The 23,528-nt window shown below is 37.6% G+C and overlaps 1 protein-coding gene across 2 annotated transcripts in view; it reads left to right on the top strand.

Moving 5' to 3' along the window:
- Positions 1-23,528, top strand: part of UBE2H (ubiquitin conjugating enzyme E2 H) — a 96,265-nt gene that overhangs the window by 49,927 nt on the left and 22,810 nt on the right. For both annotated transcript variants that reach the window (XM_007469708.1, XM_007469709.1), the window contains exons 2-3: positions 6,889-6,965; positions 7,547-7,621. In XM_007469708.1, the coding sequence (XP_007469770.1) occupies positions 6,889-6,965; positions 7,547-7,621 (152 nt within the window). The remainder of the gene's footprint in view (positions 1-6,888; positions 6,966-7,546; positions 7,622-23,528) is intronic.

Here is a 23,528-nt window from a genome sequence, read left to right as displayed (position 1 = left end):
AAAAAGCCCCCAAACTCCAAAGGCTAGTATGATTAAGTTGTCAGATTGTTTGCTTTACTTACTTCTGGACAATACATATTTATTTTGAAGAGGCTATTTTTAAATAAGTGATAACTTCCTCACTCTGAAGTTGTTTAGTTTAGTTGTAAACCTGAAAACATACAGCTAAAAATTATGTGTTTTATTTATTGGAGAATGTCTTGCTTAGAATTATTTACCCTTTTTAAAAAAAAAAATTCCATGAACTTTGGTTATCTGATTTTTGCATCCTACCATAGATACATTTGAAGGAATGGTAGCCCAGTGACGGCTCTCAAACGCAGCTAAAGAAGGAAGAGAAACTAGGAAAAGAACCTGCCAATCCCTTCAGCCTAACAGTATGGGAAATTTCTACTTCAGGAAATAAGTATATCCCTTACGGTTCCTAAGGGCATCATTGTATTTTGTAGTACTGTATAGCAACTATTATTCATAATGATGACTTAACATCAAGAAAGGCTTAAGGGGCTTCCCTGGTGGCGCAGTGGTTGAGAGTCCGCCTGCCAATGTAGGGGACACGGATTCGTGCCCAGTCCGGGAAGATCCCACATGTCGCGGAGCCTGCGCGTCCGAAGCCTGTGCTCCACAACGGGAGAAGCAGTGAGAGGCCCGCATACAGCAGCCTGTGCGTCCGGAGCCTGTGCTCCGCAAATGGGAGAGGCCCCAGCAGTGAGAGGCCCGCATAACGCAAAAAAAAAAAAAAAAAAAAAAAAGAAAGGCTTAAGGATATAGAAGGAAACTTAATTTTTTTAGATATTGTAAAAAAAAAAAAAAAGTGTTGCTTAAGTAAATTTTAGGCACGTGGAAATTAGTCAGTTTGTATATTTATTTTATGTTAAAAAAAATTGAATTCCTGGTTCTGTCTGATGCTGAGCCAGGTAGATACCTTTGTAGATAGATCATTTCATCTTCAACAATTCTGTTTGTGAGGTAGTAACCCCTCCCCAAAGTAAAGCCCCCCACTTTTTTTAGAGATTAAGAAACAAACTCCGAATTAAGCAGTTTACAAGGTGACTCCTTTTAAATCGCAAGTTTCCCAAGCTGCTTACAGTATATTGCCTCTTGGTTCGTCCATTTATACTTCAGATTTAGCGTGTTCAGAACTGAACTTAGCATCTTTGTTCCACTTTGCCCTTAATAGTATCACCTCATCTCTCTGACAAGCCTAAATCTATCCTTAGATCTCAGGCTGGCAGCCTCAGTCTATGCCTGCCTTACAGCTTCATTCATGTGTTCATTTTATACATATTGATTGGGTGCCTACTGTGTGCCAGGTACTCTTCTAGGCACTAGGAAATGGCAGTGAACAAAATAGACAATCCTATTGGCGCACGGGCTTCAGTAGTTGTGGCTCGCTGGCTCTAGAGCACAGGCTCAGTAGTTGTGGTGCATGGGCTTAGTTGCATGCAGCATGTGGGATCTTCCCAGGCCAGGGCTCAAACCTGCATGCCCTACATTGGCAGGTGGATTCTTAACCACTGTGCCACCAGAGAAGTCCCTCATAAGCTCTTACGAGAGCTGCAGTAGCTAAGTTCTTCTAAATTGTCATGCTTGTTAAATGCTAAAGTTCTGATAACTGACTACATTAATTTTTCAGAACTTTTATTACGAAAAATTTCAAACTAGAGAGAACAATATAATGAAAACCCCATGTACCCATCACTCAGATTCAGTAATTGTTGACTCAGGGCCAATGTCCTATCTTCTGTACCTCTCTCTCCTAACTCTTCCCACACTGGGTTATTTTGAAGTAAATCCTGGACATACATTTTAATTAGTAAATATTTCAATTTATATCTCTAAAGGAGAAGGATTCTTTATAAACATAACCCTCAGTATTATTTTTGTGATATTTTGTTCATTATTGGATTAGTAGACATACCATATTTTTATCAAGAAAACTAGGTAGTGAAGGTTGCCCAGTTTCTTCAACTTTCGTGATGTGATTAATCTCAAGGAGAGTTGGAAGCGGACTGGTCTGAACATGTGGATGGAAAGCCCACGCAAATTGCTTTTACCTTCTGCACAGAAGCAACCTGTTCTTTATCCTAGTCCCTTACTGCCATGGGCACAGCTCAGGGAGGCCACCTTCCTTTATCTTACAAACTCACTATCAGCAAATTTAGGAAAAAATGCTGTCTGAATCCTTGACCTGTTAACAGGCTTAGCCCTTGGCTCCCTTTCTGGAAAATCCCAGAAGTATATAAAAATCATTTCTAAAATCCCGACAGACACGTTTTGCCAAGAATGTCAGTTATCTCTTGACGGCTTGGCATTAACCTTTAAATATTACATTGTGTAATCATAATGCCATTCAGGGAAAATAAGTTGGTGGGTGGCTGGCATTTTAAAAGTGAAATGAACTTGGGTTCCTGGGAATGTTAATCACTGTTCTACTGAAAATGCTGACATTCCTTAATAGTGAAATGCTAAGTAAGTAAAAAGCAGTATTTTACAAATAACTTAGAGGTGAGTAAAATGTGATTTTTATGGGTTTATTTAACATATTTTTACCAGAACGGTATCTGAAGGATATTTTATATTTTCAAGCTTTGAAAGTGAGAAAGTAATGAAGGAACCTTCTAGTGAGTTCCCACCAGGCTACTAGCCTGACCAGCACATCTCAGAAATAGATCATTGTAACCTGTCATTGTAACCTGCCTTCTCATTTGCCTTCCTTGCCCTTGACTTCGCAGCAGGGAGCAGAAAGAAACTCATGGCCTCTACCATAAATATACATGGTAACAGTAGTCAAGTAATTTTATATTTTTTGTGGGTAAGTCATTCATTCATGGTGATGGAATGGCTTATTTTTAATGCAGTGTTTTTCTTTGAACTAAACTTAAATTCTTTTTTTCCATCTGATTTAGTGTCTGTACCACTCCAAGGCAGCATAAATTTAGTACAGCTTCATTTTACCAACTTGGTAGAAGTTTTTAAAGGTTTCATTCAGTTTACTTTTAGCTTTTCATGTGAAATGGACTATAATAACACTTTAATTTACAGTATAATGTGTAATTTAAGACAGACCCAGTGTATCTGGAATGTGGGTTATACCAGGAATCATGGGAAAGAGGAGGTTTGGAGCATTAATTTCTAATCTCATTTTCACATGACCTTTTCGAAAGGAGAATCTTCTTTGAAAAGTAGGTAACAGCATGGACTAAATCCCAAACAGATCACAAAATGGAAGAAACCCAGACTTAACTGCATCTACATAAAAGATAGAAAAGATATCTTCAGTTTTCTAGAGGGGACATCCATGTGGATAACTTATAATTTTAAATGATTAATTAAGAGTAATTGCTGTAGATTAGTGTCATTCATAGCAAGTTAGGTCTGATTGATAGGGAATGCTGCTTTTACAGATTCTTTTTTTTTTTTTTTTTTTAATTTATTTATTTATTAGTTTTGGCTGTGTTGGGTCTTCGTTTCTGCGCAAGGGCTTTCTCTAGTTGCGGCGAGTGGGGGCCACTCTTCATCGCGGTGTGCGGGCCTCTCACTATCGTGGCCTCTCTTGTTGCGGAGCACAGGCTCCAGACGCACAGGCTCAGTAGTTGTGGCTCACGGGCCTAGCTGCTCCGCAGCATGTGGGATCCTCCCAGACCAGGGCTCGAACCCGTGTCCCCTGCATTGGCAGGCAAGTTCTCAACCACTGTGCCACCAGGGAAGCCCCAGATTCTTATATTGTAAAATTAGTTTGACTTCTTTTGTTAAACTCATTTAATCCTCTACCTTACTCCATTACTATCCTTGCAAATTCATTTAGTTTAATGTCTGAGATATCTTTATATGTGGTACTACAGTGTATTCATTTTGACTACTTCTGGATACCCCAGGTTAAGCAGAAACATACATTAGAGGAGCTCTGGGTGGCGAGAAGACACTAGTAAACAATAATAGACACTAGTAGCAGCCTGTTGCATAAATGGCTTATAATTCTTTTTCCTATTGATAAATACTTAAAATTTTCATTTTAAAAATTTAAATAGGGCTTCCCTGGTGGCGCAGCGGTTGAGAGTCCGCCTGCCGATGCAGGGGATGCGGGTTCGTGCCCCGGTCTGGGAGGATCCCACATGCTGCGGAGCGGCTGGGCCCGTGAGCCGTGGCCGCTGGGCCTGTGCGTCCGGAGCCTGTGCTCCGCAACGGGAGAGGCCACAACAGTGAGAGGCCCGCGTACCAAAAAGAAGAAAAAAATAAAAATAAAAATTTAAATAAAAAATGTACATGTATCAGATAGTCTTATATTTAGTAAACTTCTTTTATTAAATAGTAACATATGTACAAAAAGTACACAAATCATTTTTGTAGCTCATTGATAAATGGAACTGTAAATAAAAGTGTAATCGGCACTCTAGAAGTCCCTCTCAAACCCCTTTCCAATGACCAGGCCCCACTAGAGGATGACCACTATCCTAATTTCTAACACCTTGATTCATTTAGCCTGTTTGAAATGTGTGTAGATGGAATCATATTGTATGTGCTCTTTGGTATCTGCTTTCTTTCACTTACTGTAATATCTTGGAGACTCATCCATTTACATGTACAGTTAATTTTTTATAGCTGTGTAATATTCTGTTGGGTGACTGTACCATAATTTATCCTTTTTACTGTTGATGAACTTTTGGGTTGTAACCTAATTTTTGGATATTACAAGTAGTGCTATACGAACATTCTTAAACGTGTTTTGGTGAACATAGCTATTCCTGTCTACTGGGAATGGTGCTGATGAGTGTGGGACATGCATGTGTGCAGCTTTACCATGCCAACAGTTTTCCAAAGTGGTTGAAACCGTATCACACTCCCACCAGCAGTGTCTGTTTTTTGTTTTTTTAAAAATAACTTGAAAGAAGTGAAATTTGAGTAAAAGAGTAAATTCATTTTAAGTTTTAGAGTAGAGTGCTAAATTTGTTCTCAGGAATACCAGTTTATACTCCACTGAACACTGGGATTTATCTAGCTGTTTCATCTCTATCAATTAATAGTGGAAAATATCTCATTTTTAAACTAATGAGTTGGGCTTTTTATGGCTTAATTTCAGTTTTCTCAACTTGGCTCTTCTGGTCTTTTCTTTTTAGTTTGTCCTTTGTCCTAACTTTATTTTTTACAATATAGAAGTTTTAAATGTGTGTGTGTGCTTGCATCTGCTGATTTTTCCCTCTGTGATTTCTGGCTTTGGTGTCATTCTTAAGAAAACCTTTTATCCCCAAGGTTTTTTTTGTTTGTTTTTTTGAGAACTTAGTTATTTGTAATTAACTTTGTTTATTGTAACTAGATTTGACTTTTACTAACACAAGGGAACTTTTTTGGTTGTTTTTGTTTTAAAACAATTTAAACATGTACTTTAATTTATTACATTAGCATTAGCTTTGGAATATTTTGTAAGGAGGTGCCAGGAAGAATTTAGTACACCAAAGCATGCATGCATGTTTCATTTGACCATGAGAAATGAAGCCAATTTTCCAATGTGGATACTATTTGAATCCTTTCAGTGTGCATGTTATTAAAATAGTTTTCAAAAAGAATGAGATCAAATAGACTGAATTATCTTATTATTTAATATCTCTAGTGGATACTGTTCATTGCTCTTGAGCAAGGACTTTGCCAAAAATACACCTGGCCTCTGTTCTGTGGCCTGCAGGACAAAGGATTGGAGAGCCAAATACTTAATTTCAAGCCTTTAAAACTAACATTTTTCTCTATTTAAGAGATCACTTAAAATTTCTTTGGCTCTTTTTCTTTTGTATAATAGTACACATAATTAAAATGTAATTTGCACTGGTGGTTGAGAAAGATGAGACCAGTCTGTCATATCTGGTTGTTGGTGGTGGTTTTTTTTTAAGGTTACAGTGGGATTTGAGAGCTCCCGAAAGCCCCCACCATCTAAAATTTTTCTCAGTAGAGTCATTATTGGGTTAGACCACAAAGCAGAGACTAAACAGATATTAAGCCAGTAGCCCTCTCTTCTGCTGATGTGGGTTGGTTTGGTTTCTATAATCGAATCTTAGTACCTTAAAGGGGTGGGTCTTGGGACAAGTAAATTTTTGAGGAAGGGAACACAGAAGTGTTAGCGCTCTGTGATTCCAACCCCGAGCACATACAGTCTCAAGGGGATGGAAAAGAGGGAGGAAAAGAGTAGGTGAAAATAAATACTACAGATTTAAAAAAAAAATTTTTTTTTTTGCTTGTCTTTTGTATTTGGCAATGCTACTTATAGCAAGGTTATATCACTAGTTATTTTGATTATTCTCTAAGCCAGGGAGAAAATTATGGGGACTTCCTTAGTAAATGTGTAATTTTAGGAGCACAGCATTTCCAGTTCAGGAGAATCGGTGTTTTGCTGAGTGCTTGAATTTGACTAAAGGGAATGCCGGATTTATGTTAAAGGGTCATTGGGGATAGGGTGGGGTGGGGACAGTACAGAGGGGAGAAAAACTAAAATTAAGTGCCTATTTTTCATTTACTTATATATACAATGTGGTCTTACACATTTTACATACTTAACCCATTTAATCTTAACAGAGGTCTGTAAAGTGGTGTTTTCCTGATTTGCAAAGGAGAACAAAAGGCTCAGGGAGTGAGTTTACATTATTTTGTCTAGGCTCAAATTCAGTATATGGCAGTTCTAGGATTTGAACCCCAGCTTCTCTGAATCTAAAGCTCATTCATATTCTTTTCACAAGAGCGTATATTGCCTTTTAAATTACAAGAATTATTATTCATGTTTTATATTTTATTGCTTTCATATAAAATGTTGGTAACACTTTAAATGGCATATCTTGAGGAAGCCATCTTTAGTTCTTCTGGGTAATATAAAGCCTGTGTAATTTCCTTTACCTTCCACCTTAGCATCGAGAGTAAGCATGAGGTTACGATCCTAGGAGGACTCAATGAATTTGTAGTGAAGTTTTATGGACCACAAGGAAGTAAGTATATGTGTTGGTGTGTGTTTTTTATTACAATCTTTTACTCTATTCCTTAATAGTGAGAATGTCAAGGGAGATGGTGATACATGTAGTTTTTGAAAAGTAAATTTAATTTAATTCTAGAAGCAGTGAGGAAATCTTGCTCTTATCATAATTACTTTATATGCTTTTCTGTTTTATCTCTGTGTGACAGTATTGAACATGAACTGTGAATTCTGGGTTTTGTGGAAATGTTTTTTGTTGTTTTTTGGGGGTGGGGTGAGCATGGTATAGATTGAGACAGTAGGCTATTACTTACCAAATAACTGAACAGTGTTTGATACTTTAAAGAATCAGGTAAATTTGGGGGAGAAAGTGAACCTTTGCTAACTCTAGATTTTTTAAAGAAAAGTATTATAATTGAACATAGAGTACCTACTAGTTATAGTAGTTAGTTAGTTATAAGAGTTCCCTGACTCTTGAAGGAATTAATTTGCAAGGTTCTCAAAACAGGTTAGGATTTAATGTTTAACTTACATTCAGATTTATCTTCTGATTTGAAGGCACAATCCTAATGTTTAACTTTTTTGCTTTTATTTCAGCACCATATGAAGGTGGAGTATGGAAAGTTAGAGTGGATCTTCCTGATAAATACCCTTTCAAATCTCCATCTATAGGTATGTAACTACCCAGTTTCTCTCCTTAGAGAGTTTTGAAATGGAAAAAAAGAAAATCCTACGTTTTATGGGAGATCATTAATTCTAGAAATATTAACTGAATTTTTTCCTTTTTTGGCTTAGGTTAATTAGTAATTTGGGGGGGGTACTTCCATAGTGTGATAGAAGATGTTTAAATATACCCTTTGCATGCTTGTAATGACTATAACTCTAGATTTTTCTGTTAGGGTCAGATTAAACAATTTTAAGACCCACTGTCCATTCAGGCTATTAGCAGTAAAATAATAAACATCTTAAATCTCATTTTAAATGCCAGATTTTTGGAATTAATATTTTACAGTGCCTATTTCTAATTCTGCCATTGAAAAATCCTGTGTATATCCTACTTTACTTTTGTTAACTCCAACTCTGGGTACCCTTTTCCATTCTCTACATTCCTAATCTTTTTAGCCCTCTAAACAGCTAAAGAAAGTAGAGGAGAAACCTCAGTGGGGTTGTATAAAGGGTATTTTTTTCCTCACCTTCATCTTCTGCCCTAATTGGTGATATTAACCTATTACCCCTATTAAGGCATTTAGTGACAATTTAGATATTTTAGCATCAGATGCTATAGAGGTATATTTGATTGAAGATTGATAACCTTTAAATATTTTGAGACTGTAGAATGGTAGTAACTTAGCTAACTTAAGCCCACTTTTAAAAATTTCATTCTGTAGATGATTTTAAAATGTTATAAAATATTGACCAATTTTAAGAAGGAAGAAGAAAATAAAATTGGAATATATTAGAGCATTCTCTGTCACACTGAACCGCATGTTCAGAATTGTTAGTTTCAGGTATCTTGCTACTGCTGTGGGCTTGTCTTCAGAGCTAATGCCAGAACTCTTGGAATTTAGACTGCCCCACCACCTTAAAAGGGTTTTTTAAAAGACGTGGACCAAAGACATTCTGAGCTATATGTTTTGATTCTAGGCCCCCACATTTCTGTCTCGGATAAATAATGCAGGAACATTAGAATAGTCACAGGCTAATTCCCAGTCAGATGCAACGGCCTAGCCCCCTGACATCTAGCTACTTTATATGTTTTAGAATTTCATGCTATAAAAATACTACAGAGCATCTATAATCCCTTCTTAGGCTGGGATTCTTAGTGCTCATTTTAAGAATAAACTGGTGATTTCCTCTTAAGGGCCCTTAAGTTAAGTTTTTAAAGTCAGTAATTGAGAAGATACTTCATGGATAATTGAATTACTATAAGGGCCTCCAAGTTTTAGTTATCAGCTGGTGATATAGGAAGAGTGCTGTGAGGTGCTGAATCTTTGAGACAATCCCTGAGTGTATCTGACTTAATACCTTAGCATACTTGGGACACCAGCCCTTTCTCAGTTCCATTCCAGTGTGGTGGAATGTAGGTTTCACTCAGTTTGGGAGGGCTTTTGTGTCACATTGTGGTTCCCTATCCCCCATTTGTCTTTTAACTTTAGGGTGTTTCTTTCTTTATAGGCATTTAAAACTTTTATGTAGTTGAGTGGTATGATCTTTAAACCTTTACAAACAGAATGTCCAAACCATGTAAATTCATTCAAATACATTTCATACATACCTATTTATTTAAAGACTAAAAATTGGCTTGGTAAATATAGTTTTGTTACCCTAGATTCCTAGTCAGAAAGGAAACAGTATAGCTTGTTGAAACTAACAATGAACCTATAGAAATGCAATTACATATCCTATAGAAATGTAGTTTTTTCTCAAGTCTTGTCTTAACATATATTTCCAGGTAATATAATTATTTCATCATAACTTTCAAAGTGTAAATATCTAAACTTCAGACATTGTTTATTAACTAATGACACAACAGAAGCCTCTGTACTTTCTTAAATTAATGATGTAACATGAAATTGGTTAGGACAAATGACTAGGCAAATTTAACTTCTTTATAATTTTTCCTTTGCCTTTCTGTGTGCTTTTAGAACTTGGTAATACCTACAAATGTGTACCATATTCTCTTAGGGAAGTAGATCTAGTTGAAATATTTGTACAAGCTGTCCTTGTTTCCTCCAAAGGAAGATTGCATAAGAGAGTTTTAATCAGTTGTGTGGGGTGACCCATTTTCAGGTCGTCAACAATGTAATTACTGTTAGAATGTGCGTTAAACATTTTGAGAGGTAGTGGCTCATGTAGAATAGGCAAAGATTCCTTTTTGAATTGTATGGATAGTTGCAGAATTATACAGAAGGGCAAGGAGATAAGACAAATCCAACTTCACTGCTCTTTTTAAACCCTGCCTCTATAGTATCTAGGCAGGCATACCCTTCTTTCTGAGCCAAATTTTGAGATGTGCAAATTTAGATTAAGTATTTTAATGTTTAGCTCTTGGAATTTTAAAATGTATATGTATATATACTTTTTTGTTTAATATTACTATGTATTTTTTAAATTGTATAAATGCTCCATATCCATAGTAGGAATGTAAGAAGGTCCAGGTGAGCAAAAGTAAAGAAAAATTAAAATGTCTTATAATCCTATCCCTCAATAGATATCATTATTTGCATAAAGTGCATAAAAATGTACTTTAAAACATTTTTCTATGCATATATAAGTGTATATGCAGTGTAATTTGACAGGCTCATCTTTGGTATATACTCCAAATACAGTTTTAGAGAGTTTTCAGTAGTTACATGATTGCATGAGGTATAACTAAAAAAGTCCTTTCAGAAACAGTTTACGTCTTTAAGTAAGTTTTTTCCCCCCAAATAGCAATAAACTCCCTCAACTCCTCTTTGGAAAGAGAAGGAATATAAACAGACTCTTGGGGAAGTTATGAGCTTACTTTTACAATGCCATCATTGTTCCAAACATCTTAAGCTCATCTTTTGGAATTTTACATTCTCTTTGAATATCATGAGTGATGGCAAATCCTGATGCTTTGAAGCTGGATATAAATTTTTGAAATGGCTAAAGGTCATTTAATTCTAGAGAATAAGATGAATTGAAAAACAAAGTAACATCAGTTGAAATCTAAAATGATATATGGTTGTGAAAGTGACTTAAGTTTAAGGATTATGATTTTCTTTTAAACTGGCCCTATGGGCTCTTTCAAAAGGAAATTATAAAACTCCTTTAATAAACTGTAATGTCATTGAAATATTTGCATCGTTTTCCAGAGAGACTGCTTTGATGTAAATTATATTTGAATCTTTAAGTTCTGATTTATTTGAAAGTACAGACTTTTATCTTTTTCATTCAGAAACATTCCTAGAATGCTAGCAGTGCTGCTGGGTGTGTCACTGTGTAGTTAGGCGAATGTGATTGGTCAGTGGACTGGTTCAGGAAAGAGTGGGAAAGAATGGTTCTGGCCCTGATTCTCCTTGAATGTGAGAATGATACTTATCAGAACTGTTGTTTCCTCTTCTAGAAAATGAGATAATGGAATTAAATGAACTCTGCATGTTTGATATTGACCAATGTATTAAATACTCAGAATACATGATATATGGCGTTCTACCCAATAGTTAGGAAGGCTGTGTAAGGCTTTCACTAGTTGGGAGGAAAAAATCAACACATATAAAATACTGCATTTGCTTTAGTGACAGCATTTCCTTGCTTTTTAGGAGAAGTGTGAATTAGCAGCTCAGTTGAGGAAGAAAGAGTATATGGAGGAGATAGGCTTTTACAAGAATTGTATTTCACATGTTGAGAATAGAGTCTTCACAAAGTTTCAGAGATGTGAAGGTGAACATAAGGACTTTACAAATACTCTTTCAAAACCCAAGTAATGCCCAGCGCATGAGGATTATGTTATATGCAGAGGAGTTTCTACAGAGACTGCCATATTCCATACTTCTCCAGATTCACAGTTTTCAGTCGTTACGCGTGTGCTCATCTACTAAGGAAGAGCTTTTATCCGTCAAAGATAAGACTTGCAGTTGCTGTGTGGGGAAATAAAAATGAGTGATCTCATATATACAGAGGTCACATGGAGCAATTTTTTATAAAAATTAAAAATAATCGATAAGCATAGGATACAAATGGTTTTGTGTCTAATCCAAAGAATGCAGATTAAAAAAATGAGAGAATATATGACTTACCAAATTGGCAGGTTAAACATTGTTGGCAAAGTTATTATGATGTAGCCAACCTAACAGTATATATTGATAAAATTTTGTATCCTTTGAGTGATTTTACTTAAAATAAGGAAATACCCAGAGGTATACACTAAGATTAATATACAAGAGTATGTAAATTGCAGTGTTATTTTTAAAACTTAAAAGTTGGGAGCAACCTAAATCACCCAGTTGATAATAAAGTAGTTAAATTGTGGTACATTTTAATGGACAAAATGTTTCACACCATTACTCATATTTTAACACCATCTTTAAAGGAACACATAGGAGGGAATTCCCTGGCCAACCAGTGGTTAGGACTTGGCACTGTCACTTCTAGGGACCTGGGTTCAATCACTGATCAGGGAACTAAGATTTTGTAAGTCGCACGTGCAGTGCGGCCAAAAATAAATAAATAAATAAATAAATAAATAAATAATGGAACACACAGGAAAATGTATAACATTATATAGTGTAACAATAATTTTTTCCATGCAAATTCCAAGTATGAATGCCAGATACTGGCTATAGTTATCCATGGCTGTTAAGGAAATTAAAACCATTTTTCTGTAATCCCCAAATACTCTGCAGTAAGTTCCCTTTTATTATAAAAGTAAATATTTAAAAACATATGGCAAGTGCATGTCTTTTGAGTGTCCTGTCTACATCTTTGTCTGAGTCTATGCTTTTCCTATGTTTTGTTCTAGAAAGCCACCAAGTAATCCTTGGCCAGAATTCTTACCTGGTAGCTTGCTAAGGGCCTGCTGGCCCCCATGTTTCCCACCACCCTCCTTTCTTTTTTACCTTCAGTTTTAATTATTTGTGCATGTAAGTGTACCTACTATTTCCTTTGTTTCTCTGCTTACAGTTTAGTTTACTCCATCTTGGAATAAACCTTTAAGTATAACTATTCTACACTCCTTTTCTTCCTTTCCCTTTTCCCTTCCCTTGTTACCTTGAGCAATTCTTATCTGCTTCTTTTTTCAGTCTGACTCCTCCACTTGTGTTTCCCTTTGTTCCATTTTTCTCTTCATATGAACCAAGAAGGCTCCCGTTTACAGCTAATAATAACAGTAATACTTTTTTTTTTTAACATAAGGGGAGGGGAGAATCTGTTCTCTTATTTTCAACAGGCAGAATTAAGCCTCTTATTTTTATTTATTTTTATTTTTTAAATTTTATTTATTTTTTGGCTGCGTTGGGTCTTCATTGAGGCACGCAGGGGCTACTCTTCGTTGTGGTGCGTGGGCTTCTCATTGCAGTGGCTTCTCTTGTTGCAGAGCACGGGCTCTAGGCTCACAGGCTCCAGTAGTTGTGACTTGTGGGCTCCAGTAGTTGTGGCTCGCGGGCTCTAGAGCACAGGCTTAGTTGCTCCGTGGCATGTGGGATCTTCCCGGACCAGGGATCGAACCTGTGTCCCCTGCATTGGCAGGTGGATCCTTAACCACTGCACCACCAGGGAAGTCCAATAACAGTAATACTTTGGATAAACCTCACCCAAGAGGGCAAAAATTATGTCTTCTGATAAAATACAACATACAATATTAAATTTAAGCCTTTCAGCCTCTAAAGCAGCAGTCCCCAACCTTTTTGGCACCAGGGACTGGATCTGTGGAAGACACTTTTTCCGCGGGGGGCGTAGGGGCTTGGGTGGTTCAGGCGGTAATGCAGGCAATGGGGAGTGGCAGCTGAAGCTTCGCTCACTCACCCGCCGCTCACCTCTTGCTGTATGGCCCAGTTCCTAACAGGCCGCTAGCAGTCCGTGGCAGGGGTGTTGGGGACCCCTGCTCTAAAGGTCTTGAAAGTACGTTGAAAAGTTCCCTTCAAGATCTACAGTAGTCTCCATCAGATCTACCTATTTTACTTAAACACTAGCATTCAACAGAAAATTTTAAAGTTGTCGTTTAATCTTATTTTTAAATGTCTACTGACTAGTATATTAATAGACATGTATTCTACTAATTTCAGATAGAACTACAGAGTATTTTAGAATCTTTTTTTTTTTTTTTAAAGAATCTTTTGTAGATAACCTTAAGACCAGCCTGGGAACTCTGTCACCATTTATACTTTTTTAAAATAGAAAACTCTTTTGTAAGAGCCAGCTAACAAGTCTAGAAACTCACTTTTGAAATACTACCTGTGTGTATCTCCATATTAACAGTGAGGAGGACCCTCTCAGGAGCAGGCTATATGCTATGTGTGTCTGGACTGTAATTTGATGATACCAAAGCTGACTGTGTAAGAGGAATGGTTGAGAACAAGATTCTGGAGAGACCACTTAATGTGTTTGCCGAATGTTGATAGAATGGCCAGGGAAAAACCCAAGCTCATTCTTCAGTGTAATTGATGTCAATAGCATAAGGCAAGAGGTAGCCAAGTCCATTTGAGTAAATAGAAACAAAACGAAAGAGTCATGGACAATAACAAAAATTAGAATGCTATTTTGAGCTATACCAGTGGCCTTTACAATTAGGTCAGACTGTCATCTACATAGAATGGTTTTAGGTCATTCTTTTCCAAAGAAAACTAGACTAGATAACCTGTCTGAGTTCCTTCTAAATTTCCCAATCTGCCACCAGTTTTTAATTAAAAGATATTCTGATATTCAATGCACCATATTCTTTTTACTTGTGCCAGTGATTAAAGGAAATGTTTTCACCTTTTTCATTGGCAGATTCACAGACTCTTCTGGCATAATACATTTTTTATTTCACTATGGCCAGAAATTACCTCACAGTATTTTTGGAATGGAGTTTTATAACATATGGTATGACTAACTGTAGAGTTTAGAATATTTACCATTTACTTTGTGTCTTCCTAGCTGGAAACATTGTACAGTTACTCCCTCAGGAACTATTGTGAGTAACTTAACTGAGCCCTGCTTAGACAGGAGTAGACCAGGATTGGGAGTAGAGAGGAGTGTGTCATGCATGAGAGGTTTGGGGTCAGTCATTTAACAAAGACTACTTGAACCACTATATTTCCACAAATAGAATGAATTCTTAGACTGAGGAAGCAAATTCCATTAAGATCACCTATATACTTCTCTACTTTTGCAACCTTGGGTTTGAATTTAGTTCCTGTTTCAGTTACATTCTAGTAGAAAAGTTTCCTAAAAAATTTTTTTGGATAATGCTATGAGAATGTAAGCCATTGTTAAAAGCTCTCCTTTTACTGGAGTTCTGAAAATGAGATTTTTCAGGATAGATTTTTGAAAAGATTATGTCTAGCAGCTGAGGCAGAACCTACTTTCTCATAAAATGGATACATCTTGCATCATGTCTTCTAATCAGCTCCACAAATTTATCAGATACCAGCTGTGTGCAGGGCATTATTCTAGGTGCTAGGGATACAGAAGTGAACAAATTGCTCCCTTCACCCTTAAATCCTTTTGTGATGATGGGAGGGGGAGATAAAACAAAATTTTAAATGTCTGATAGCTTTATGCAGAGAACTGGTGTGATAAAATTGACATGATAGCTATCTTAGATTAGGTATTCAGGAAGGGCTCCTCTGGAAAAGTAAATTTAAGCTGAGGTTTAAATGAAAAGGGGAAAAAAGCCAGCCCTGATCCTCCAAGGTCAGGGATTGAGAGCATTTTAGGCAGAAGAAATTGTGAAGACAAAGACCCCGAGGCAGGAGCTTTGCATGCTCAGGGAAGAGAGATGAGGCTGGGAGGCTGGGTCGAGAGTGTGAGATAATGAGAAGCGGTCCAAGTGGTAGGCAGGGCGAGGTCCTGTAGAGCTTTGCTGGCCAGGTTAAATGGTTGAGTTATATTCGTAATGTAATAGCAAAAAATCATTGCAACGTTTTAAACAGGTTCAGTGATCACTCTGCTGTTGTGGGGAAAGAGCAGAGATACTGGTGGTTTGGATCAAGGTGCCAAGGTTGAAAACTCTGGTGTATTGGGTTGGCCAAAAAATTTGTTCGGTTTTAAGTAAAAAGACACATTTTTTATTTTCACCAATAATTTTATTGAACAATTATTCACTAACCGAATGAACTTTTTGGCCAACCCAATAGATACACATTACTTGAGGAAATCTATCTATATAGAGGAAAGCATACAAATGAGGCTGTTACCTAGAGGAAGATAAAAGGAAGGCTTTACTTTTTATTTCTTGAATAGGAGATTTTGCTCCTTGCAGGGAGTTGTCTAGAAGAGAGGGAAAGCATGGTGATGTTGGACGTCAGGAGGAGAATTAAAGGAGCAATGCCTTTGACACTGTAGGAAGGGACAAGATCAGAACACAAATAGAAGACTGGTACTTGAGAAGACCATGAACACGAACATTTGAGCAAGCTGTTGAGGCAGGAAAAATTAGCATGTGGGGGGGTGGATTTTGTTGGGGATGATGAGGGATCCTGCCAATTGGCACCCATTTTCCAAAAAAAATGGGCAGGGCTATTAAGTCAAAGTGAGAAATGGAGGGACAAAGGGAATGGGAGATTTGCAGAATAATGGTAAAATGTCCAAGTCATTGGAGAATGGGGGAGCAAGCTACTAGAGAAAGAAGAGAGGAAAATTATAGGGGATGTTGAATCCACAAAAGTTGTTATAGAGCATACTTTTTTAAATTGATACATTTGTTTACTTACATCTCTCCTCCCTGCCAACCCAATAGATATAAACTCCATGAAGGCAGTTCCTGGGTCTGTTTTACTAAAAATCTGTCTCCCCACCTCCAGGCTCTATGCATTGCCTGTTCTGCAGAAGAATATCTGTTGAGTGAGTTAGTGAATAATGAGTGAATGCCTATTTAGAGACATCCTCAAGTCCAAGTAAGAATTGTGAATGATTGGTTTTCTCCAGCTGTAGATGGGTATTTTGGAGGGGAGAGGGCAGGGGATTTGCAGAGAATTGCCAGAGAGTGATGATGGTGATAGCTCTTAAACCTAGTTAGGGGAAGACGTGAAAATAAGAGGGTGGTAGGTAGGAATAAAGAGGGAGGGTGAGTGGATTAGAGTTCACAGGTGAAAGAATTGTTCATGGGGTGGGAAGCTCTTTGACAACGATAGGAGACCGTAGTGGGAGAGGGGATGTCTGAATTTGTGATTTTGGAAGTGAAGCTATTTGTAGGGATGCCAGACTTCAAAGCATGTCCTGGGAGTGTGAATGAGATAGAACAGAGGAAAGAACATTAAGAAGCTTAGAGAACTGAGAGGCCCCAGGGTGTGAGGAGGGTGGTCTGTGTAGGTAATAATGTCCCTTAAAATGACAGGAGTTGGTGGGGGAGAGACTTGGCTTAGGTGCTGAAGTTCTCAATGATGGAAGAAGTCAGTAGTCAAATTGGCCCTGTCAATGAAAAACCTGTTGTTAGCAGTTTGTAACATCTAAATTTATTCAGCTTCATCTTGCTGTATAGCCAGAGTAAAAATAATAGTCGGCTTTGATTTCCCTTCCCCAGGCCACCTCTAAGGGGTAACCTTGCTTTTGCACATGCTTGCTTCTGTGAGAAGGTTTGTCCATTTCCTTCTTGAAGCTGGCTTATGTCAGTTTTAATTCTGCCTTTGGCAATTCATTATTATATAATCTTTCCATGTGCCGTATAAAAGTTCCACCTAACTTGCTGTTTAGGTTAGTTCCTCCTTGAACTTCAGTTCCTCTAGCTTTTGGGCTTGTTGGTTATTCTGACATCTTCTGGGCATAAAATTCATTTTCCCTTTAGGATTGGTGGTATAATGAAAACATATTCTTAGCTTCATTTTTCTTTAGTTAAACTGAAATTCTTTTAAAAACAAATAAGAGTAATATCTTAGTTCCCTTGGAAAAGCTTGTTCACACAGTTCAAGATTTGTTCATATTCTTGGTGTTGGTGAAAACCATATTGCTAGAAGGAACTTCGGAGATTATATCATCCTGTTCCCTTATTTGAAGGATTGTAAAAATGAGACTCAGGAAGGCGGAGATATATTACTACCAACTAGTTGCAGAGTCTGCCTTCTAGCTTCCAGTCTAGTGTTTTTTCCATATGCCAAATACAATCAGAACAATCTTTTTAATAGTAAATATTAGAGTAACTGTATTTGCCATTTCCAGTGTGATAGGGTTATAAAAAAAAAACTAATATCCCATAATCAAAATACCTTCTAATGCTCTTGACAATTGCTAAAGGATTAAGAGATGGATATGTAGGGGCAGATATTTTCATTTTTTAGGATTAGAAAAGTGAGATGAAATTACTTGCCTGAGCTTATGAGTTACTGGTCACATGCTGTGCATATATTCATTAAATCTTGGTGACAGTCCTGTGATATGTGGATACCATTATTTAACCCAGCTTTATGAATAAGGAGACAGAAAGGCAAAGACATACAGTAGGTCTAAGTGGAACTTAGGCAGTCTGACTGGAGCCTGATCTTTTAACCACGACTTTGTGTAGTAACAGTGGCAGAGACTTGAAATTAGGTCTCGAAATTTCAAGTCCAGTGTGTTCTGTCCATACGCTGCTGCCTCTGACCATGAAAATAAATCCTGCCTGATTCAGACAGTGTGGTTATATGAATGACCAGGAGAGTGAAAGATAAACTATGGAGACAGGAAAGAGATTACAGTCTTCCAAAAATGGATGTGCAGGAGAGTAGATTTAAGGCTGCAGGCTTTGGTAATCTGCTAGGTTGGTAGAAGAGTTATGCTGTTGAAGGATAACACTTCACCTTTTCTTAGTTATAAATGAATAAATGAACTTTTCTTATCCATCCAGCCCATTCCTCAGATTCCATATTATCAGAGAGAAAGGAAGAAACAGAAAAGAGGACCCCTTGTTGAGTTTAGATCTCCTGAACACACACAGGATCAGTTCAGAAGTTCCCATGACACAGGGCAATGAGAGTGAGCTCCTTGCTTGGTTCCTCACCCAAGAAGAGACCGGCCCAGGTCCAACTCTCCTGAGTAGGAAAGGCTCAGCTCTCGGAAGAGACTTCTGCCTGGGTGCAGGCTGCCACGGGCTGGGCCTGGCTGTCTGAGGTAAGATGAAAATCTATCTGAGGGTGCACTAATGCACAAAGCTGGCAGTATAGCTGTCACCAGTGAAGCTGGCAGCATCCCCACCCCTTTTTTATCTGGAACACCGTAACTCTGATCACCTCCTGCATACTAGGAATGGAGATCCAAGTTATTGCCCTTAAAAAATTTATAGTCTGAGATACTTCTAGGGGAGATAGGATTTAATCTTTAATAAATATATTTTAAATAATTATATCTACTTTAAAAATAGAGAATTAATCAGTTTCATTCTGAATGGTCTACTTTATGTGGTTATTTGTCCAGAAGATAGAATATCAGAGTAATTAAATATATTTATTTACTGTTTTCTCACAGGAATTCATAAGCTTATAATTAAATCATATCAGCCACAGCTGCCTCAGCCATCTGCAGTCCAGGTTCATTTTATCTCTGGGATAAAGTTTTCATTTTTGCCTTTTGTGCTTTTCACCCTATTACCTTAGGGTGGATTTACCTTGTTTCATGAGTCACCTTGTTTGATCTCATTTCTTCAAGATTATTCTGGATGAAATTTCTGGATAGATGACTGGCCCTTAGGTATTTCATTGTATCCACAAATTTGATCACTAAAAATATCCCCACTTGTAAACGGAACAAAGATGGAAGTATAATTAATTTTTGCCTCTTTCATGTACATATTGACCCCAATATCAGTTATTCGAAAGTGTACAACTTTGTATAGATCACCTCCTGGGATTGGACACAGAAACAGTCTGAAATAAAAAACAGTTTTCAGCATGACTCGGCACAGCGTTATTTACTTTCTCTCTTTATTAGCCTATGGGTCAAGAGATTTGTTATTCTAGGGCAATTGAGTATTGGAGTGGAACAAGCAAAAGCATGGCATATTTTTCTATTTTAATAATCTGTGCTTTTGTTTTCTAAGATATGTAGTTTTTCATCAACTAAGCATGGTTTGGATTCTTCCTCCAGAATTATAAGTCTCCTGATTCCCTTCTGATAAAAGACAGAGGACAGAGGTGGTAAGATTTTTAGCTAAACCTTTGTACCTGTTGTCCCCTTTTTTATAAATGCTTGAGCCATGCCAGAGAATAATTGTCCAAAAAATTTAAACAAAGGAGTTCTGAATTTTATCTGATCAAATCACTGAAATGTTGTCATTAGAAAATGTCTGGTAGTGAATAAAATCTTAAATCATATGGATTAAAGGTGACTTGCTGCTTCCACTTATCATGTTTCCATAAAAGCAGTTTTCAAAATATGTTCTCTTAAAATATCTTCAAAATAGTTCCTGGTCAAATGGAAACAAGTGTTGGGAAAATTCTCTTGTTGCAGACAAATTCATTAATGTGGTGATAGCATTGCCAAAAGGAAGGAAAACATGCCAGGGCAAACACACTCAGTCCTGAGAATGTTCCTTCTCTGAATTCCTAGCCTGTTCTTTCTCTCCTCCCCTCCTTGTGCAGAAGTTCCATTGTTGCCATCATTATCCAGAATGTAAATAGCTTTGCCAGAAATGCTGCCCACAGCTTGTCCAAGGACAAATGTAAAGGAGATATATATATATACAGATATAGATAAACCTACCCCTTTCCATTTATTTGCGTTGGGTATTTTTCTAACAATAGAAAAAGCCTGGTATAGGAAGAGATGATTGTAGTGTGGAAATTGTTTTTTAGTAGAAATGGTCTGGCTGTGCTTGTTCCTCAATGGCAAGTTTATAAACTCCATTTCTGCCTACTTTGGAATAGTCAGTGGATTTTGTGTCTCTTTGTGGTATTTTAGCATGTTAGTAACTTTGTATTCTCCAGAATACTTATGTACCTAAAATTGTGCCTCACAGAATTAATTTCCTTTATGGACTTAACCATTGGCCATTTCCCCTTAAGTCCTCTGTTCTCAGAGGTCTGGCCATGGTTATTAAATCCCAGATTTTAGAGCTGATGGTCCTTTTACAAACAGAATAAGAGTGGAGGTTTTAGAGATCATGTAGCCCAGCTGTTTCTCTTTGCAGGTAAAGAAGCAGACCCACAGAAGTATAGTGACCTGATCAAGGCCTGCAGTTAATAGCAGAGTTGGGACTAGAAGCCAAATCCCTATTAGTACTTTTCTCTTTCCAGTCCGATTCTGCTCTCCACCTCAGAGCTCAGATGGGGTTTTATATTTAGCAGGGGCACTGGGGACTGGGCTCCAACCCATTTATTACTAAAGAATATGTTTACTAAGCCCTTTTTGGCCCTCTTTCTTATATAGTCTTGGACTCAACCAAGCCAAAATCTAGATTAAATTGAAAACAGTGTGGAAACTATATTGATTCCAAATGTAATCTCCAGACCTTGTACAAGGAGGGAGGCAGGAACCTTAATCTTTCAGAGACAGTTTTGATAAACATTTAAAGCTTTTTTCACCATAGCTATTTCCTTGACTTATACCTTTGAGGTTCCCTGTGACATCAAATTATTGAAGCTTCATTCTTTTATTTTTTACATTTTTTGTTGAAGTATAGTTGATTTACAGTGTTGTGTTAATTTCTGCTCTACAGCAAAGTGATTCAGTTATACGTATATACATTCTTTTTTCATACTCTTTTCCATTATGGTTTATCATAGGATATTGACTATAGTTCCCTGTGCTATACAGTAGGACCTTGTTGTTTATCCATCCTGTATGTAATAGCTTACATCTGCTCACCCCAACCTCCCACTCCATCCCTCCCCGAACCCCCTCAGCAGCCACCAGCTTGTTCTCTACATCATGATTCTGTTTCTGCTTCGCAGATGGGTTCATTTGTATTGTATTCTTTCTTTCAGACTTACTTCACTTAGTATGATAATCTCTAGTTGCATCCACATTGATGCAAATGGCATTATTTTGTTCTTTTTTATGGCTGAGTAGTATTCTATTGTATATATGTACTACATCTTTATTCATTCATCTGTCGATGGACATTTAGGTTGTTGCCATGTCTTGACTTGTGAATAGTGCTGCTGTAAACATAGGGGTGCATGTATCTTTTTGAATTATAGTTTTGTCTGGGTGTATGCTCAGGAGTGGGATTGCTGGATCATATGGTGATTCTCTTTTTAGTTTTCTGAAGCTTCATTCCTTCTAACCCATTTCCATTGCTGCGATCCTACTTCTGGTATGGGGTGGGGGTGGTTTAAAAAGGATAACGGAGAAAATATCCCCACCACTAAGAACTAAGCACTGTTGATATTTGTACATATTTGTTTCCAGTTTTTTATCTATGTGCACACTTTTTAAAATACCAGGGCAAATAATATACAAGCACATATATCTTTTTAGTATGTGTGCTGCCAAAGCAAGAGCTAGCTCTTCTTTAAAGGAATATAGTTTTACAGATAAATTCATCTTTAATCACCATTCCTCATTCTGTTACGTATTCCCACCATGACCTTGGCCCTGCACCCTCACTAAAATACTCTTATAAATTTGGTATATGTTGGTCCAATACAGTTTTCTGTACTCGTTACCATAGAGAATATGTAGTGTTGCTTTGTTTTAGTTTATGTAAATGGTATCATGCTGTAAATATATCATCCTGCAACTTTTTTGTATCCCCTCAGCTTTGGCTCTATCCTAATTGATACATACTGACCTAGTTCACTACCTTGGCTGTATAGGACTCCCAGTATAAGGATGTACTACAGTCTCTCCCATCCCTTGTTGATGGGGTTGAACTTTGTTCTTGGCTTTTATAAACACTGCTGCAACAGATATCCTTGTAGGCCTTCTTGGACACATGTATTAGTGTTTTTCTGAGGTTCGATAGAATTTTTATTCTGCTTTTTCTTCTCTTAACATTAAGGCATGAACATTTCCATTGGCTTAGTATAATCGCCTCATAAACACATACCTTGTACATCTAGACTTTGAAACATCTTGAATGAAAAATGAATGTGAAATGGTAATTGGACACAAATCTTTTTGCGTCAGAGTAATTTAAACATTGCATGGGCTCTCTTGATAGTAGTAAATAAAACATTAAGCTATTTCAACACAAAAGATTAAAAAACAAAAATTGGAAGCATGATTAGTACTTGGAGTGGCTAGAGCACGTGAGGATTGGAATGTCTGGGATTTCGTATAGTCTCATCCCCGTTGTCTAAGTCTAGAGAAGTTTCTTAGCTTTTCGGAGATGACCTCTGTCACACCTCATCCTTGAGGATCTTCCTTTGATGCCACTTGTCTGCATCTTTCCTGACATCTTCCTCTCCTCATACATGCTTCCCGTCACCTCTTTTTTTTTTTTAAAGGGCTTCAAATGCTTGGCTTTTTTTTTTTTTTTTTTTTTTGCTGTGTTGGGTCTTCATTTCTGTGCGAGGGCTTTCTCTCGTTGTGGCAAGCGGGGGCCACTCTTCATCGCGGTGCGCAGGTCTCTCACTATCGCGGCCTCTCTTCTTGCGGAGCACAGGCTCCAGACGCGCAGGCTCAGTAGTTGTGGCTCATGGGCCTAGTTGCTCCGCGGCATGTGGGATCTTCCCAGACCAGGGCTCGAACCCGTGTCCCCTGCATTAGCAGGCAGATTCTCAACTACTGCGCCACCAGGGAAGCCCCCGTCACCTCTTTTTGCACACTGCAGTTATTTCTTTGTGTGTCTTGTCCCATTGCTCCAGTGACCTCCTCGAGAATAGAGTACTGTCTTTATTTGGTTTTGTACCCTAAATAAGCACAGTGCCTGACACATAGATGTTGACCAAATATATTTTGAATGAATGAAAGAGAACATGTAAGGTGGGGGTGGGGTGAGGGAGGGTGGGATTGGGACGTGGTGATAGCCAATTAATAAGAACTTCAGGGCTTCCCTGGTGGT

The sequence above is a fragment of the Lipotes vexillifer genome, unplaced genomic scaffold, assembly GCF_000442215.2.
Source record: "Lipotes vexillifer unplaced genomic scaffold, Lipotes_vexillifer_v1.1 scaffold1329, whole genome shotgun sequence".
NCBI classification, from domain to species: Eukaryota; Metazoa; Chordata; class Mammalia; order Artiodactyla; family Lipotidae; genus Lipotes; species Lipotes vexillifer.
The sequence above is the reverse complement of the archived record's forward strand: the minus strand, read 5'-3'. Positions and strand labels throughout refer to the sequence as shown.